Source organism: Mus pahari, chromosome 23, assembly GCF_900095145.1.
Source record: "Mus pahari chromosome 23, PAHARI_EIJ_v1.1, whole genome shotgun sequence".
Taxonomy (NCBI): domain Eukaryota; kingdom Metazoa; phylum Chordata; class Mammalia; order Rodentia; family Muridae; genus Mus; species Mus pahari.
This window is the reverse complement of record NC_034612.1, coordinates 35,335,094-35,348,020: the sequence shown is the minus strand read 5'-3', so window position 1 is coordinate 35,348,020 and position 12,927 is coordinate 35,335,094. Positions and strand designations below refer to the sequence as shown.

General features: G+C 49.6%; 1 protein-coding gene across 3 annotated transcripts; it reads right to left on the bottom strand.

Annotated features, from left to right (window-relative positions):
• Positions 1 to 46: 46 nt before the first annotated feature.
• Zscan25 (zinc finger and SCAN domain containing 25) lies at positions 47 to 11,574 on the bottom strand. Of its 3 annotated transcripts, none has more exons than XM_029533946.1 (6): positions 11,530 to 11,574; positions 8,330 to 8,758; positions 4,783 to 4,984; positions 4,161 to 4,252; positions 3,110 to 3,233; positions 47 to 1,185 (listed from the first exon to the last, which is right to left on the bottom strand). In XM_029533946.1, the coding sequence occupies exons 2-6, from the start codon at positions 8,711 to 8,713 to the stop codon at positions 356 to 358; spliced, it is 1,632 nt and encodes a 543-aa protein (XP_029389806.1). In that variant the 5' UTR covers positions 8,714 to 8,758; positions 11,530 to 11,574; the 3' UTR covers positions 47 to 355. The 3 variants fall into 3 exon arrangements, with proteins under 3 accessions (XP_029389806.1, XP_029389807.1, XP_021042522.1); XM_029533947.1 differs by having other exon boundaries at positions 8,330 to 8,731; positions 11,530 to 11,566; XM_021186863.2 differs by lacking the exon at positions 11,530 to 11,574 and having other exon boundaries at positions 8,330 to 10,052.
• Positions 11,575 to 12,927: the final 1,353 nt, after the last annotated feature.

The window sequence follows — 12,927 nt, the reverse complement described above, 5'->3', positions numbered from 1 at the left end:
GGAAGGAAGGAAGGAAGGAAGGAAGGAAGGAAGGAAGGAAGGAAGGAAGGAAGGAAGGAAGGAAAGAAAATGAGCTTCAAGCTACCTATTTGCAATAAAATTCTGCCTTTTCCTCTAAACTTGCTCAGGAACTGGGTTCCCATCCCCACTGTGAGAGGATAAGAAATCCTGAAGCTCAGGATGGTGTTTCCCTGTAAGAGGTGAGGGAAACTGTGGGCCCTCTGCAAGCTTCCCATACATACTCCGGGCTCTGCCCTCCTACTTGAGCACATTCTGCTGTCCCTCACTGGGCACTGCCCAGCCTACTCGGTGCAACACAAGTTGCTCCTATGGCAGAGTTGTTCTCTTAGTAGGTTCACTGCATTGGAGGCTCCTGGCGATGCTGGGTCTTCTGATGACGGTTGAGGATGGACCTCTGGTTGAAACTGCGGCCGCAGGCTGGGCAGTGATAGGGCTTCTCGCCAGTGTGGATCCTCTGGTGTCGCACCAGTCGCTCCCCCTTGCTGAAGCGCTTGCCACACACCTGGCAGCCATAGGGCTTCTCCCCAGTATGAGCACGCCGGTGCACTGCCAGGTTGGCGTTCCGGCTGAAGCTCTTGCCACACTCACAGGTGTAGGGCTTCTCCCCGGTGTGCGTCCTGCGATGCACCAGCAGATGCTGCCTCCGGCTGAAGCCCTTCCAGCAGTCTGAGCACTTGTAGGGCTTCTCCCCAGTGTGGCTGCGCTGGTGCACTTCCAGGTGATGCCTCTGGCTAAAGGTCTTCCAGCACTCACCGCACACATAGGGCCTCTTGCCCAGGTGGGTCCTCTGATGCTTGGTGAGGTACTCCCTTAGGGTGAAACCTTTCCCACACTCCACGCAGCCAAAGGATTTCTCTTCTTCGTGGGTTCGCTGGTGCCTAACAAGGTTGGAGCTCCGACTAAAGCCTTTTCCACACTCAGGGCACTGGAAAGGCTTCCAGAAAGAATTGTGGGTGTTGAGGGCATCAGGCAGGGGGACCCCGTGCTGAGGAACAGGAAGCCCAGGCAGACTGGTCCCAGAGCTCCCAGGCTCCTGCTCACATGTGCCCCCTGGTCCAGGAACCTGGATGGCAGCTTCTCCAAAGCCATCGGAGATCAACCCAACAAATGCTCTCTTCAGGTCTTCCTGCTGGGGCTTAGCCTCCTTCTCCTTGCTCCCAGCACCTGTGTGACAAAGGAGGTCAACACTGTGGTGATGTTCCATCACACCTCCAATTGCTGCTCTCCATGCCCAAAACCCAGGCACCACCCTGGCTCTCTGTACCTGTTTCTCTGCCAGCTCTAGGACAGTGGTTCTGTGCCCCTTTAATCCAGTTCCTAATGTGTGGTGACCCTAGCCACAAATTTATTTCATTGCTACTTCATAACTGTAATTTTGCTACTGTTACAAATCGTAATGTAAATAAATATCTGATATGCAGGATATCTGATTCTCAACTTCAAACCCACTATGTGAGGACCATCGCTTTAGAGCACTCTCTGACCCTGCAGCCCCCAACTCTCTCCCACTTGCAGATGTGAGCAAGCCTAACTCCTTCCACAGGCAGACAGGCAGACAGAGCCAAACTCTTCTTATTAACCCTTACCCAGGGCCTCCTGCATGCCAGGGGACATGTGGGCTAGGTTAGGTTAGGAGGCACAGTATGAACTTTACCACCACCATCCCCAAAACCTTCATAAAACAGAAAGTCACTTCTTTCTGGGGATCTGAAAGACCTGTAGACTGCCATCTCTCCTCTCAGGCCTATCAAGGCTGCCTACGGTTATGATACGACCTGCACTTCACTAGTATTCAGGCTCTGTCATGCTATCTATGGTCCTTTAATGCCAGCCCCCACTCATACCTGAAGGAGCACTCTCCCACTGGAACAACGTGGTCCTGCTAGCAGGGCATGTCTGAAACCAGCTCCTCTCTTTCTCTCAGTGACAGCCTAAGGAACTTGGTGCCCTAGGACTTTGCCTCCAAATGCATCCCTTCATCTTGGTGGTTGTGGTGGTGATGGTGGTTTGGCTTTTAGGGACAGAGTCTCACTCTGTAAACCAGGCTGGCCTCAGACTCATGCAATCCTGAATGAGGCCTATATACTCACACCCAGCTTCTTAGTTTGTCCCATCAATGGCTCCTCTTCTTTTCCTTTAGTTAACAACCTCAACACCTTTGACTGCCATGAGCCCTGAACTCTGACCTTTCTTTACTCTTCACCACTTCCCTGTCCTGATGCTGAACTGCTTGACAGATTTTAATACCTTCCCACTGAATGTCCTGCTAATTCAAACTTTTACTTCCTTCAAAATCAAACTCAGTGGGGCTGGAGAGATGGCTCAGTGGTTAAGAGCACTTGTGCAACCAGCAGACCTGAGTTCAGATCCCGGCATGCATAAAACAAGCCTAGTGTGGTCTCATGCATGACTGTAACACGAGCACTGTGGGTGGTGGAGACAGAGAGATCCTGCCTCAAAGGAATGCGGCCAAGTGACAGAGGGAGAAACCCGATACCCTCCTCTTTCCTCTGGGCATGAGCACAGATCTGTGCATCCATACATATACGCGTGTGCACAGACAGCACACATACACAAATGCAGCTTGGTGATTTCTATCCAGATCGTCCCTACTAACCCTCTTCCCCTGGCCTCTTTACAATGACGTCATCAGTCAGCCCTCACTCACTCTTTCTACAGTTGTCCACACATGTGCAGGCACACACGTGCAGGCACACTGCATTCTCCCATCCAGCACACCCCCACCCCCACCCTGTCCCAAAGGAAAGCTGCTCCTTCGGGCGTGCAAGCAGAGGTGCCCAGATCCACACTCTTCTGCTCCTTCCCTTTCTCTGCAGCCCTCCATGCCCTTCAGCCATGGGCACACAGCCACTGTCTTGGCATCAACAACCTGCCTGTCACAGCCAGTCACTGCCTTGTGTTAGCTTGCTCCATCCCACTTCCTATTGTTAGCCCAGGTACAAACCAAGCCAGCTTCTCCAAGACTCCACATGCCCACCCTGTTCTGTCAGCAGCACCATGGCTAGGGCGAGACTCTAAGATGCAGCTCCCAAACTCCTGTTCTGCACCTTGGCCAGCAAAGTCTTACCTGGAAGGACCCCACAGTCCTGTGAGTCCACGTATTCTCCAAAGCAGTCGATCTGAGCTGGGGCTACATGCCTCCATTCCTCCTCAGGAAAACCCAAAGTCATGTCTTTAAATGGCCCCAGACCCTGAAACAACAGGAGATTGCTGTAAAGAAAGAGCCCTGGGAGCTATGGATGGCTGAGCCACCACTCTTATAGAGGACCCATGTTCAGTTCCCATCACACATACACACACACACACACACACACACACACACAGCAGCTAATAACTGCCTATAACTTCAGTTCCAGGGGATCCAATGCCCTCGTCTGGATACTTGAGTGCACCAGGTAAACATGTGGTACACATACATACATATATACATGCAGGTAAAACATTCATACACATAAAAAATAAAAATAAATTAAAAGAAAAAAGTAAGAACCCTAGGGTTGGTGAAATGGCTCAGTTCAATGGTTAAAGTACTAAAACTTCTTGCTGCTAAGCCAAATGACCCCAATGCAATCCCTAGAAACGAAATGGTATAAGGAGAGAACTAACCCCAGCAAGCGATCTTCTGACCTCTGCGAGAACACTGTAGTACACCCTCACCCCACATGCACCAAATACATTTTCAAAGCAAGGTGGGATAGTCTACCAGTAGCATCAAAGAGAGATTCAGACAGAGCAAAGACAGAAAGAACTGGACCCTGGATGAGCTGGGAGCACAACTGCCATCTCCCAACAGCTTTAACGCAGGTGACTGACATGCTCAGACCATGTGACTATGGTTCTGCTAGCCCCCACCACCTCAGCATCCAAATGTCATCTGCACTCCCTCCTCAAGCTTATGTATCCCCTCAAGCCCCACCTTAAGGCTGTTTAAAAAAAAAAAAAAAAAAAAATTGATCAGTAGGTAAAGCCTGACGATCCAGGCTCTATTCCCCAGAACACACATAAAGGCAGAAGCAGAGAAACAATCACACAGAGCTGCCCTGACTCCCACACATGCAGTGGCTGAACACATGCAAATCCAAAATAAGTAAAATCTCCAAACAGGTATGTCAGCTCACCTGGGACGAGGCTGCAAGGAACCCAGCAGTCATCTCTTGGTCTCTGGCACTCACAGAGGGAAGCGCTGGACCCACGTGAAGAATGGGCAATGCTGGGTGGAAACAAAACCCACAGAGGGATCAGGGCTATTGTCTGCCAGCTCAAAGGCACCCCACTCCGACACACACCACCTCAGAAGCCACAGACCATGGTGACCCACAGCCAGGAATTCTGCCTGTTCTGGCTGAGACTGTCCCAGCCCTGTCTCCTCAGAGTTAGGCACACCCCGAATCTCTCATGAGGAAAGTGTGTTCTCTCTCTCTCTCATGGGTGTGGTTTGTTTCCTCATTTAATAGATACATCTCCCGTATCACCAGCACAGTGCCTAGAGGCTCTAGAAGTCTAGAAGGATGTGAGGAGAAGGGAGAAGAAATGATAGGAGAACACGGTTCTAGACATACCCCAGAAAACTGGTCAAGGTGTAAAAAAAAAAAATTTTCCTTCATCTGCTTTCTACTGGGGCAGGGGAGGTAGCCCAGAAAACTCAGAATTATATCTTGTCCATAACAACTTAGCCCAGCAGTGAGTTTCTGAAGGAATGGTGGGTGGAAGGGACCCACATCTTCATTCTCTGAGTCTTACCTTGCTCCTGGAAGGCCTGTGTCCCATCTCCAGGGCCCTGGCTCAGCTGTTCTGTGGTGCTTGGGCCAAGGCTCTGAACTCCTTCCCCCTGGGGTAGCCCCCACTCAGGTTTGACTTCTACCGGCCCCAGGTGGATGCCTGATTGCCACGATCCTCCGCCAAGGGCTGTGACCAGCTGCTCTCCCTGGGCATGGCATGGAACCTAAGGAGAATCCCCATACCAATTAGAAAGAGACCTGCTGGAGGCTATTAAAGAGAGAGCTGAATGAAAACTGAAAAGCAAGCAAGGTTGGGGGTGGGACTCAGTTGGTAGAGTGCTTGCCTAGCACGCATGAAGCCCTGGGGCCCTGGGTTCCAGCCCAGTGCCACATAAACCCAGTGTGGTGGTCCAAGCCTGTAATCCTAGCACTCAGTAGGGGCAGCAGGATCTTTCAGAGTTCAAAACAAGCCTGGCCTAATTAGTGAGCTATGGGCCAAGCAGGACTACAATAGTAGATCCCCTTTCCAAAAACAGGATAGAAAAACGAAGACAGGGAGAGAAAGGGAGGGAGGATAGAAGGAAAAGCTGCTGACCTCTTATCTCGGGAAAAGCTAAGCTCTCTCTTTTATTTTTTTAAGATGTATTTATTTTATGTATATGAGTACACTGTAGCTGTCTTCAGACACACCAGAAGAGGGTGTTAGATCCTGTTACAGATGGTTGTGAGCCACCATGTGGTTGCTGGGAATTGAACTCAGGACCTCTGGAAGAGCAACCAGTGCTCTTAACCACTGAGCCATCTCTCCAACCCGCTAAGCTCTCCCTTTACAAGGCCCTGAGCAACTTTTGTACCAGTCCATGCCATGGGACAACTGTCCCTCCACCAGCCTCGGCATCTCCAAGTCCAGTGAACAGTATCTCTGGGTTCTTTAGCAAGACTCACTGCTGGAAAACAACTTCAGTTACAGAAGCCCAAAGTAAAAGCCACAAACCACAAAATGATGAACTAGCTAATGAGAAACAGCTGCTCCACAGATAGTGGGATTTTGCAGTCAGTCTCACAGGAAAAGGGCCCTACCCACTCCCTTCCCCACCACCCTCTGTTTTTAATACTCATAATCAACTTGACAGGATCTAGAATCACCTATGAAACAAATCTCTAGCAAATCTGTGTCTAGATTTGGTTAACTGAGGTGGGAATACCCGCCTTAAATGTAGGTGGCGCTATCCACAGGCTGAGGTCCTACACTGACTAAAGGAAGAAAGTGAAGGAGGAGAGAGAGGGCTCAGCAGCCAAGAGTGCATACTACTCTTGCAGAAGACCTAAGTCTGGCTCACAACCACATACATGTTCGTGTGTGTGTGTGTGTGTGTGTGTTTGTGTGTTTTATTTATAGCTCTAGGGGATCCAATGTCCTCTTCTGGCCTCTAAAAATATATTTGCATACACTAACATGCAGATACACACAAATACACATAATAAAAATAAAGATGTTATAATTTTTTTTTTCCAAGACAGAGTTTCTTTTGTACGTAGCCCTGGCTGTCCTGGAACTCACTCTGAAGATCAGGCTGCTCTCAAACTTACAGAGGTGCAACTGCTTCTGCCTTCTGAGTGCTGGGATTAAGGCGTGTGCCACCAGCACTTGAGATAAGACGTTACAATCTTTAAAACAAAAGATGAAAGTAAGCTAAGTACCAGCATTCATCACTGCTTCTTGAAGATGGATGGAGTGTGGCCACCCGTCTCATCCCGACAACACACTTTCCCAACAAACCGAGAGTCGAAATGTGAGTCAGTCTCTCTCTCTCTCTCTCTCTCTCTCTCTCTCTCTCTCTCTCTCTCTCTCTCCTAACTCCTGGCCTTGGATATTTATTTAAGCCGGGTAGTGGTGACCAATGTCTTTAATCCCAGCACTCAGAAGGCAAAGACAGGTAGGACTCTGAGTTTGAGGCTAGCCTGGTCTACAGAGTGAGTTCCAGAACATCCCCAGCTACACAAAGAAACCCTGTCTCAAAAAAACAATAAACAAACAAAAAAAGATATTTATTTAAGGGCTAGAGAGATAGCTCAGTGGTTAACCTCTGCCCTTTCAGAGGACCCTGGTTCAATTCCCAGCACCCAGACGGCAGTTAATAACTACCTATACACATGCTACACACAGATCTACATACAGGCAAAACACCCATATACATATTTTTTTAAAAAATTAAAAAGATTGTTTTTCTTTGTTTGAGACAAATCTTGTCTCTGTGTAGCCCTGGCTGTTCCAAAACTCACTCTGTAGACCAGGCTGGCCTCTAACTCAGAGATCTGTCTGCCTTTGCCTCCTAAGCACTGAGATTCAAGGCGTGTGCCACCATTTTCTAGCTTTAAAAGAAAAAAATTTAGAATGTCTTTTTTGTGTATGTGTGTGCTACCTATGCATGCTGCGTGCAAGTTCACATCCGCGTGGGTGCACATGTATGCACATGTCTCGACAGTGGGTGAAGCTAGTGTGTTCCCTACCAGTCTGCACCTTGTATATTTAGGCAAGGCCTGTCACGTCATTTCTAACTTGCTGACTTCACCCAGCTGTCTAGGCAGCTCCCTCAGCGGATGCCAACTCTGCCTCTGGAGTGCTGGGATTACAGGTGAACCACGCACCCACCCCGGTGTTTACACGGGGGCTGGGAAACCAAACTCTAGTTGTTCTCATGCTTCTCATCCACTGAGCTAGCTCCCCAACCCTAAAACTGCATGTCTTTGATACACCCCACTCTGCTCCTCAACTCCTTTCTGCAACAGCTGAAGCCACAAACTGATTCTGCCTAAGTGGAGGTCCCTAAGGGTAAGTAAGGAGCAGACTGGTTGGGCCCGGCTCCCAGTTGCCTCTGGCAGAAGCACACACTTATCAGCCTCTTCCCCACAGGCCTGCAGAGCTTACAGGGGACCTGGAAAACAAGCACGACTGCTTTCACTGGATTTGCAGCTCACTACAGGTCCCTGGTGCCCAAACCACAGCATCGGGCTTTTCTGCCCAGAGACATCCATCCTTCCTAGAGATGGCTTTCTTTTGTTTACTAACTTAAGTGTGTATATGATGGGTGTGAGAGTGTGTGTACACGCACGTGTGTATGCATGAGTGCAGACACATGTGCCACTGAGCATGTGAGGAAGTCAAGAGGACAACTTCCAGTGTTGGTTCTCATCTTCCACCTTATGGTAATCACACTGCTGAGTATGCCTGGCTCCCTGGCCTGCGAGTTCTCGGGGCTCTCCTTTCTCTGCCACCGGTCTTGCTGCTGGGATCACATGTGCATGCTACCTCATGTGCCTTGTCTATAGGTCCTGGAGATCTAATCTCAAAGCCTCATGCTTGCACAGGAAGCGCTTACCCACTGAGCCATCTCCTCAACTCCTGAATCTTCCTGTAAAATGCAGCTACTCTCCAGGAAAGACCCTCTGGGAACTGGGGGACAATGGAGGAGGTCCCATGTCTCATCTATTCCCACCACTTTCTTAACCTTTTCATCTCTGATTCCCACACCAACCAAGGAAGGCCTGGACACCCTCTTCTCACCCACCGCCTTGGCCTCCGTGCTCCCCATCAGCTCCTCCACCATGGCAACCAGAGCCTTGCCGCTGTCTGGGCTGTGTTCCCGGATCCAGGTGTAGAACTCTCGGGGCAGGATGGTGAGGAACTGCTCCAGCACCAGCAGCTCCAGGATCTGCTCTTTGGTGTGCAGCTCAGGCCTCAGCCACCGCCGACAGAGCTCTTGGAGCTCCCTGAGGGCTTCCTGGGGACCAGCAGCCTCTTGGTAGCGAAACTGCCGAAACCTCAACCGAAATGCCTCGGGACTCGAATCCTCCCCTCCCCTGCCCCACGGCAGCTCCTTCTCTAGTTTGACCACTGGAGCACCCATCTGCTGCTGAGGATCTCCTGCCATCTCCAGACGCTCTTTCAGCATCTTCAAGCTCCGGCAATGCTGAGGATGACAACAAGGGTGACCCGTCTGAGAAGAGAAGTTGCACAGAAGGTCAGCCCATCCATTTCCGAGTCTACACCAGTGACCATCTCAGGATTCTAACATCTATCACGGAAACCCTATCAACCGACTTGGGCTTAGGTCAGTCAGGGTGGTGACAGTAGAGCAGACAAAAATCAAAACAAAAGTTTAAGGTTAAAACCAACAAATACATTAGTGGCTTGACTATCACAGTGTCCTCAGTCTAAACACCATGCCATACAGGTCACTGCACCGCTCTTGACTGCTCATCGTAACCAGATGGTAAAACCCCGCGGAAGACACAATACATGTGGACACAGAAAAAAAAAAAAAATCAAGCTGGAGTTGACCTGGAATTTCCTCCATGTTAGCTAGTTTTCATAGTGCTGGAAGGTGCTACACAGTCCACTGGAGGAGAAAAGCCATCGCTGGTATTTCCCAGCAGTGACACCTGTGTGCTACTGTAATGAATGGCCTGACAGACAAGACACGCCCACAGAGGGAATTCATACCTGGTATTGTAAACCTGCTTAAAAAGCCCATAGCCACGGAGATTATGAACCTAAGGGAGAACCTACTACTGCGGTATTTCTAAAACAGACCTGATGACAAACCACCTTCTAAATATTTATGTCTGTACCTATAGATTATGCTGCTCTCAGCCTTGGCCAGGGAAGCCTCTCTCTACTTGCAGCTAATGCAGAGAATCATAACTGGTCAAGTGCTGAGAATGATGACTGTTGAGAGCTCAGCCCTTAGTGGGACATCTGTATCAACACCCTACACAAAGCCAAGGCTCAGGAAATATAGTGGAAGGGAGGACAGAAAGAACCCAAGAGTCAGAAGATGGGAAAAAGAGTACAGTGAAATTCTGTCTTCTGGACATGGCATAGCCATTGCACTTGTGAACTTACTGCAGCTATGGCCACTTACACAAGACCCGCATAGGATCAAGCCAGGAAAATCAGTCCTCATACCAAGAAAACAGAAGAGGTCGTGAAAATGGGAGGAGATGTTTGGGTGTCCCTTAGAGGGGTGTGAGAGGGGAGTTAGACATATCGTATGCATGTACAAAAATGAAAAGACTGGAAGCTGGAAGAAAGGGAAAGGAGAAGAGGATGGAGGGAGGAGAAAGGGAAGAAGGAATGACAGGTAGGAAGTAAACATTACACCAGAGGAAAAAGAGGCTGCAATGCAAACTGTAAAATCAGCCTTGTCTACTTCCAGGGCAGGCAGGCTGTCAAAACAGGCCCCAAGCCCAAAGGAAAAGACAGACAGAAAGAATATGCAGGCAGCTATAGCTGACTCCCTCCCAAAACATGGGGGTCTAAAAATAAAGATGAGACTAGAGAGACAGCTCAGCAGTTAAAGAGCACTTGCTATCCTTACAGAGGACCCAGGTTCACTTCCCAGCACACACATGGTGGCTCACAACTGTCTGTAACTCCAGTTCCAGAAAATCTGTTGCATCTTCTGGACTCCAGGCATGTGGTACATAGACAGGCATGCAGTGTGGGGGGAGGGGGGGGAACTTATCACATAAAAATAAAAATATGGTTGGGAGGCAGAGGCAGGCAGATTTCTGAGTTCAAGGCCAGCCTGGTCTACAGAGTGAGTTCCAGGACAGCCAGGGCTATACAGAGAAACCCTGTCTCAAAAAAATAAAAATAAAATAAAAAATAAAAATATGGGCTGAAGAGAAGTCTCAGCAGGTAAGAGCACACTGACTGCTCTTCCAGAGGTCCTGAGTTCAAATCCCAGCAACCACATGGTAGCTCACAACCATCTGTAATGAGATCTGATACCCTCTTCTGGTGTATCTAAAGACAGCTACAGTGTACTTATATATAATAAATAAACAAATTTTAAAAAAAAGTTGTGGGCCACTATGCTCGATTCGCAAGCTATATATATATATATATATATATATATATATATATATATATCCAAAATAAGGAAGAAAGAAAAAGTTGGGTGTACTGGTGCACACCTTTAATGTCAACATTGGGAATAAGAGGCAGGCCGATCTCTAAGGGTTTGAAGCCAACCTGCTCTACATAGTGAGTTCCAGGGCAGTCAGAGACACATAATGAAAACCTGTCTCGAAAAAAAGAAAGATTAACAGGCGTGTCTTTAGTGGCCTTAGAGGCCAAGGCAGGAGGATGGCGAGATCCACGCCAACCTGGGCAGGACGGAACTGGAAGAGAGGGAGAGCAGAAGAGGACGGAGGGAGGAGAGAGAAAGGGAGGAAAGAATGACAGGTGAGAAGCAAACAGAACACCCGAGGAAAAAGAAGCTGCGATGCAGACCGTAAAAATCAGTCTTGTTTACTTCCGGGGCAGGCAGGCTGGCAAAACAGGCCCCAAGCCCAAAGCACTAAGGCGCTGTGCTCATTAGCGCAACTAGCGTGCGGCAGGCCACGTCCTTCTGTTACATATCCTATTGGATGTTTCGGTATTTCCCTGCCTGTTGAACCGATCCCTCATCTTTCCATCTATAACACTCATCTTTCTGCTGCATCGAGCTTTCTCGAACGTCCCAGCTACTGTTTAGCTCGGTCCGCGGGTGCCCTGGGGCAAGCGGCCCCCGTGGATCTTCCAGGCCTCTGGCAGACAGAAGGCGCCGCGTGGCTATTCTTCCCATCGCTGTCCCGCATCCGCGTCTAAAAACGCTTAGCGTCCCTTCTCGGAGTCCCAGGGTCAAGGTCTTCCTGCGGTGCCTGGACACCCTACCGTAGGCCTCCAGCCTGGCCCGACCGCGACCCGCATGGATCTTACCTGCGATCACGGCTGTGCGTGGAGCCTACGACCCCTGGGCCGTCGCCGCCCCGCCGAGCTGCAGCTCGCTCCGTCCAGCCCCGCCCCGACCCGGCCCGCCCGCCCGCGGCCTTGACTGCGCGCTTAGCACCTGCCCCGGCCTGCGCGGACCGGAAGTGGGTGGCGGATGCTGTCAGGCAGGTGCCCTATGGAAAGGGCTGGCGTCCGGTTCCTCTCTAGGATGCTCGGAGGTCCGAGAAGGAGGTATATCTCTATGGTCGGTCATGGCCACTCCAGGTTCCCATCTCCTGGCTTTATTGCACGTCCATACATTTTTTTTTTTTATTTTTAAATGAGTCTCTACAAAAAGTAGTTTTTCTGCCCTAGGGTGAGAGATGGGTTAGTGTATGTGTATAAACATAAACATTTTTAACATTTTTCTAGGTTTACTTAGTGTGTGTCAAAGTGGAGCAGGTTCTCTCCTTCCACCACGTAGGTCCCAGGAATAGAATTCACACATTCAAGAAATGTCATCTACTGATAGCTCACTTCGGGGAGTGGGGCGGGGGGGGGTGTTAGGTATGGTGAGTGGCTTCTCTAAGCACCAATTTCCTCATCTAGAAAGACTAAGAGGTTGGCCAAGGCCCTTCCCACAGCCTCGAATGCACTGCCACCTTAAACCTTTAGCTCTGGGCTGGTGAGATGGCTCAGTGGGTAAGAGCACCCGACTGCTCTTCCGAAGGTCTGGAGTTCAAATCCCAGCAACCACATGGTAGCTCATAACCATCTGTAACAAGATCTGACTCCCTCTTCTGGAGTGTCTGAAGACAGCTACAGTGTACTTACATATAATAAATAAATAAATCTTAGGAAAAAAAACCTTTAGCTCTGTTGCCAGCATGGTGTCTCCTCGCTGCCCTTCTGTGTCAGCTCTTTGCCTTTTGGTTGTAGAACAAGGACCTAGGGGAGACAATGACACTGAGGTCTCAGAGGCATGGCCAGAGGAAGTTGGAGTTCAGGTGGGGAGGACCCATTGGTCTGAGATGAACCTTTGGCTGAAACATGAGCAGGATTGGAGGGAGGTGTGGGGCAGTGGACCGTGTCACCAGACAGTAAACCTGGTATGGACAAGCAGATTCGGGAACCCCAGCAATTCTCATAATTGAGAATGGTAGACTTTCAAATCTATACCCGACCAAGTTCCTTTCCTGGAACATGTGATCACAACACCCAATGAGAGGAATGTGACAATCAGTCATGTAGGGGCAACACCAAAGCCCCTCCACGTGCAGGTGAGGCATCCCTAACATCTCAGACCTAGCCAATAGAGAGCATCTGCCTTTAGACCCCCAACCCACCTTGATATGTTTATAAGTTAAAGTAAGGGCATTAATTGGCAAAGAATGGGATCCTAAAACT

What these genes read in the sequence shown, in the direction of transcription:
- Zscan25 (XM_029533946.1), bottom strand. Translation starts at nt 8,713, where the DNA reads ATGCTGAAAGAGCGTCTGGAGATGGCAGGAGATCCTCAGCAGCAGATG. An exon ending in ACAGGCCTTCCAGGAGCAAG is followed by an intron (nt 4,253 to 4,782) that starts GTAAGACTCAGA and finishes GTTTCCACCCAG; the next exon opens with CATTGCCCATTCTTCACGTG. An exon ending in GGACTGTGGGGTCCTTCCAG is followed by an intron (nt 1,186 to 3,109) that starts GTAAGACTTTGC and finishes TTTGTCACACAG; the next exon opens with GTGCTGGGAGCAAGGAGAAG.